The sequence below is a fragment of the Papilio xuthus genome, unplaced genomic scaffold (assembly GCF_000836235.2).
Source record: "Papilio xuthus unplaced genomic scaffold, Pxut_1.1 DF826961.1, whole genome shotgun sequence".
Taxonomy (NCBI): Eukaryota; Metazoa; Arthropoda; class Insecta; order Lepidoptera; family Papilionidae; genus Papilio; species Papilio xuthus.
Window position 1 is genome coordinate 108,863 of NW_013531688.1, and position 5,560 is coordinate 114,422.

A 5,560-nucleotide genomic window follows, 5' to 3' on the forward strand; every position below is an offset into this window, starting at 1 on the left:
CCCCCCCCCCCCCCGGTCCATAGATCATAACGGCGCGTCGTATCGCACCTTGTGATGGACGATGAGTGTACACTGTCCACTGTGCCATAATGTTTAATGTATGCCAGGGTGTTAAATATCTCATTACATCATTAGCTAAAACGTTGAATTACAAACACTAGGGGACATAGGTTGCTTTAAAAATACTTCTCCGTTGTAAAAGCATACTAATATTATAGATACCAAATGTTTGGATGTACCGATGGATGGATTTTGCTACAATGTATGAAGAACGGCTGCAGAGATTCCGCTGAAATAATGCATCGATGTAAAACATAGATTGGGAGAACACGTAGACTACTAATTAAGTTTTGTTGATGTTTTGAAGTAATAAAATTAAGTCCAGTAGTCCGAGGAATGCTTTGTACTAGTCGTATGTGAACGAATATCTCCGCTGGATCGGTTTAATGGCGCACTATAATTCATTCTTACTGCGAGGACAACTAAATCGATTGGTAATCGAAATTGCTTTAATTAAATGGCAACGCGGCTGCATTTAGTGTCACAACGTTGTGTTTAACGGCAATTTCCATGACCTGGATTAAATGTCAGCCGCGTTATGTTCTCGCAATTACATGCAATACCTTTATGAATTTCACTCGATTTTATTGTCTTTAAACTGTTTTAGTCTTCACACACTTTTGACATTTAACAAAATTGTCTACATTACCAGGTCAGGTAAATTAATTTCTAGCTCAATGTCGACCCTGCTAGAATGCTTCATTTTATTTGTTTAATATTCGTTAATTGGTCGCATGAATTCTCTCATAATTACTTTTTAACGCTATCTTGTTCACAGTAAATAGCTATTAAGCTTAATAGACAACCCTCCTTTAAAGGACAAAGTGTGCAATTTTTAATCAAGAATAAGTAAAAACTAAAAATCATATGTGTATAGAACAAATATTTGTCTCAATAAGAAGCAGAGCGAGCACAGCACAGCACCAGACCGCACTTCGCACAAACATTGTTATAGTTACATGACAAATTAATTTCAACTTTTATAAATTTCAGTCCACATGTATCACCAGAAACAACAGATCCGTCTACTTCGGGCCTTCAAAAGACCATCTCGAAAAAGGCCGACATCATGAGGAAAACAGAGGAGGAGACAAAGGATGGGAGCGACCAAGAGGGCTCGGTCGCAGACTGGGTGACGGGCGGGCCCATCGGCTCCAAGGCGGCCGTGCTCGTGTTCAGGTCCTGCGTCCTCGCCTCCCGGACGCCCTCCATGGAGTCGGCGACCAAGAGCGTCGGGAACAACACGGGGAATAACATCCTCCTGAACAAAGCCAAAAATATGGCCAAAAGACTGGTGTCCGAGCCGCACTCTTTGAGCGTCAGACCAAAGAATATAATGCACGACGTGATGGAGACGTTCGGTACCGGCACAAAGATGAACGGGCAGGCTTACGTGGTGCGGCACGTGAGCGACAGCGAGCTGCCCGAGGCCGCGCCCGTCGAGGAGCAGGGCCACGAGCCGGCGCACCACCAGCGCGACATCGACGACGTGCTGCACGACCTCAGCAAGATCACGCTCAAGAAGCATCTCGATGTCGAGAACACCACCGCCAACATCAAGCCGCCAGAGGATCCGCCGCCCACAGGTGATATATTTTAACCATCATATTATATTATGTAAAGTTATTCATTATGCAAACCCTCCGCGGCTCGACTAAATTTACAATTGTGCATTTCAGAAAACAAAGACGATAAGAAAAACAAGAAAACTAAAGGAAAGAGCAAGCAAAAATTGCCACAAGTCAAACGTTGTGTCTCGCCACAAGACAGCCAAGATTCGGAAAATACGTTAGTTAAGGAAATAGACAGTGTAAAGGTACGGAGCGTGCTATGTATGTTCCAGGCGAAGAGGCGGCGTCGATACATGGCGGGTGTGTGCAGGTGCTGGAGAGCAGCAACATGCCGGCGCGCATCCTGCAGGCCACCTACAAGCTGGTGAACACGGAGACCAAGCTGCTGCACCGGCTGCTGCAGGCGCACGGTCTGCAGGAGGCGCCGCCGGACTCCAAGGACTTCAACCTGATGTGGGCCGGCCTGCACCCCAAGCCGGACGTGCTGCGGGCGCTCTCGCCCTACCAGAGGGTCAACCACTTCCCTCGGTCCGCCGCAACATTGATCCTTTATATTCTCTGTATTACTTTCATTACTTTAATAAGAGAGTTGTAGAGTACTGAGTTGTAATGTTTACCCGACTATCAGGTCGTACGAGCTGACGCGCAAGGACAAGCTGTTCAAGAACATCGAGAAGATGCAGTATTTCCGCGGCGTGAAGAACTTCGACTTCATCCCGACGACGTTCCTGATGCCCACCGAGTACAAGGAGCTGTGCACGGCGCACTACCGCACCAAGGGGCCCTGGATAGTGAAGCCCGCCGCCTCCAGTCGTGGCCGCGGCATCTACATCGTGAACACGGTGAGCGCGCACCCTGCCGCTTCCTACTTATCATATATTTAAGAGGTTTAAACGAAGCGGTATCTCCCCCTCGCCGCAGCCGGACCAGATCCCGAAGGGCGACAACGTGGTGGTGGCGAAGTACATCGACCGGCCGCTGCTGATCGGCGGGCACAAGTGCGACCTGCGGCTGTACGTGTGCGTCACCTCCGTGGACCCTCTGCTCGTGTACCTGTACGAGGAGGGCCTCGTGCGCTTCGCCACCGTCAAGTACGACAAGACCAACAAGAACCTGTGGAACCCCTGCATGCATCTCTGCAACTACAGCATCAACAAGTACCACACCGACTACATCAAGTGAGTGAGCTCGGTACACTGGGCACGTGGGAGTGTGCGTTGTGCGGTCGTGCAGTGGTGCTGTTGTGCAGGTGCGAGGACCCGGTGGCGGGTGACGTGGGGCACAAGTGGACGCTGTCGGCGCTGCTGCGCACGCTGCGCGCGCAGGGCCGCGACACGCGCGCGCTCATGGCCGCCGTCGAGGACCTCGTCGTCAAGTCCGTGCTCTGCTCCGCGCACACCATGGCCGCTGCCGCCAGGGTCTTCGTGCCCAACGTCTTCAACTGCTTCGGTCGGTCCTCCTCCCCACCCCGTCTCCCCCTCCGTCAACCTCGCCGGCTGCAGGCTCTAATTGTTGTTTTTTTCTAGAGCTCTTCGGCTACGATATCCTGGTAGATGAAAATTTAAAGCCGTGGTTGCTAGAAATAAATCTGTCACCCAGGTGCGTATCTCTCCTTCTTGATTATCAGAGTAAAAAATGTTGGGGTTATTTCGGTTAGAGATATGTTATATCTGTTACATTGATGTGCGAGCAGCCTGGCGTGCGAGAGTCCGCTGGACGCGCGCGTCAAGTCTGCGCTCCTGGCGGACACGCTGACGCTGGTGGGGCTGCCGGCCGTGCCGCCGCCCGGCCAGGACCTCGCCGGCCACACCAACTCGCTCCGGATGAGGATCGGCGCGGTCGGTCTCGCTGTCGCTGTCTCATATCTATCATATCATTTGTTAGCAACGGTGGCAGGTTCAACTATTGTTGTAACACAAACACAGTGCCGGCGCGTGCACTCCGCGGAGAACGTGTGCGTGCGGCGCGGCGGGGCGGGCGCGGGCGGCGCGGGGCTGGCGGGAGAGGAGCTGCGCATAGTGCGCGCCGTGCGGGCCCAGTACGTGCGCCGCGGCGGCTTCGTGCGCATCTTCCCCTCTCAGAACTCCTGGCAGAAATACGCCCAGTACCTGGGTAAGAATTTCAAACGGTCACGTATGGTGCGATGCGTGAGATCGGTCACTGAGTGCGGTGTCGCGTCGCCGGCAGATCCCGTGACCGGCATCCCGGTGTGCTCCACCTCGGTGAACAGCAACGCGCCGTACGCCGCCCTGCAGCACAACTACAACCTGCTGGTGCACGCGCACGTGTTGCCGCACTTCCGGCAGGCCGCCGCGCACACCGACCCCGACCTGGACACGGACACGCCGCAGCGGTGAGCGCCGCGCACCACAGCGCCCCACAGCGCCCCACCAGCCAGGGTACCGGGTCAGGGGCGGCTCTAAAGGCCGGCTCGTGTTGCAGGCTGCGGCGCTACGAGACGGTGGCGATAGCGGGCGCGGCGCCGGCCGTGCACCTGGCCGAGAGCGCGCCGCCGCCGCGGGACGCGCGCCGCGCCAAGGACCTCATCAAGCAGCAGCTGCTCGACGGACTCAAGCTCACGTCGGTATCTCCTCTCGGTATCTGTGTGTGCGCCACTGTGCGGCAGCGGCAGTGAGATTGTGTGCGCGTGCGCAGGGGCAGCGAGGGGCGGCGCGCGTTCGGGCTGTACCTGACGCACGTGCTGAAGCGCGTGTCGTGCGCGGGCGGGGAGCAGGCGGCGCAGCACGCGGCGCTGCTGCTGCGCTTCCTGCGCCGCGCCGCCGCCACGCTGCGCATGCCCTACAATGTAAAGGTGACATCGGTATAAGCATGCAGCTACTCGCCACATCGTGTACTCTACTCTACTCTACTCTACTCTACTCTACTCTACTGTACTGCATTTCACATTACATAGTTACGCTTTTAACTTTAACACTTTTCCTAAAGAGTGATGACACACCTCTTACCAACAAATTGCTTGCATGCATATATGTATATAAAATTATATCAGATTTTATTTAATTGATTGTGGATTTAATGCATGAAACATAACAAGACACTAACATTTTACTGTCGCAATACTGTACAAGTTGTTGTTATATTGTATTCAACTTATATTGGATTACTTTTAAATATTATTATAAATAAGTAGCAGGATGTAAGTAGATGAGGTGAGAGGTGTACGGTTACGTGTGGTGTGGTGCGCAGGGTCCGCCGGCGAAGATGTGCGACAAGGACAGGTGCGCGGTGGTGGCGAAGCAGCTGAGCGACTTCCTCTACCTGTACTGCCGCGACGCCGACCTGTGCGCCGACGCCGACCGCCGCGACGGCTGCGTCTCCAACATACACTTCGCGCAGTTCCTCTGCGGCGCCAGCGAGGCCGACCTCGAGGAGGTGCTGCTGCTCGTGCTGCGCCTCGAGAACCACGTCGCGCCCTTCCTTGGCGACGCGCGCAACCCCTACTGCGTCGACCTGCCGCCCGAGCGGCTGGCGGCGCGCGCCCAGCGCCACTCGCTGCTGCGTCTGCTGGCCGCGCTCGCGCCCATCACCACGCGCCGCTACTACAGGTGCGCCCCGCACGCACCCCGCACGCGCCCCGCACACACACCCCACACGCACACGCAACCCCTACTGCGTCGGCACACGACACGCACACACCCCACACGCAATCCGCACACGTCCCGCGCGCACCCTGCACACGCCCCGCACGCAATCCGCACACGTCCCGCGCGCACCCCGCATACGTCCCGCGCGCACCCCGCACACGCCCCAAACATGTCTATGTGTGTTTGGGGCGTGTGCCCTACACACACAAAAATCAATTCATCGCGTTTGATTTCAGGCCGATACCAGAAGGAGTCAGACGCGTGGAGGAAGAAGCGGAGTGCGAGACCCGCACCCCCTCCCCGCAGCGCCCCGCCTCGCCGCCC

The 5,560-nt window shown here is 55.3% G+C and overlaps 1 protein-coding gene across 1 annotated transcript in view; it reads left to right on the top strand.

The window, feature by feature from the left end:
* Positions 1-5,560, top strand: part of TTLL5 (Tubulin tyrosine ligase-like 5) — a 9,944-nt gene that overhangs the window by 3,962 nt on the left and 422 nt on the right. Inside the window, exons 2-15 of the mRNA XM_013315018.1 lie at positions 1,054-1,646; positions 1,740-1,876; positions 1,942-2,159; positions 2,260-2,473; positions 2,553-2,809; positions 2,881-3,080; positions 3,158-3,230; positions 3,325-3,469; positions 3,557-3,743; positions 3,819-3,984; positions 4,074-4,211; positions 4,287-4,443; positions 4,839-5,197; positions 5,473-5,556. Coding sequence (XP_013170472.1) covers positions 1,054-1,646; positions 1,740-1,876; positions 1,942-2,159; positions 2,260-2,473; positions 2,553-2,809; positions 2,881-3,080; positions 3,158-3,230; positions 3,325-3,469; positions 3,557-3,743; positions 3,819-3,984; positions 4,074-4,211; positions 4,287-4,443; positions 4,839-5,197; positions 5,473-5,556 — 2,928 coding nt within the window. The remainder of the gene's footprint in view (positions 1-1,053; positions 1,647-1,739; positions 1,877-1,941; positions 2,160-2,259; positions 2,474-2,552; positions 2,810-2,880; positions 3,081-3,157; positions 3,231-3,324; positions 3,470-3,556; positions 3,744-3,818; positions 3,985-4,073; positions 4,212-4,286; positions 4,444-4,838; positions 5,198-5,472; positions 5,557-5,560) is intronic.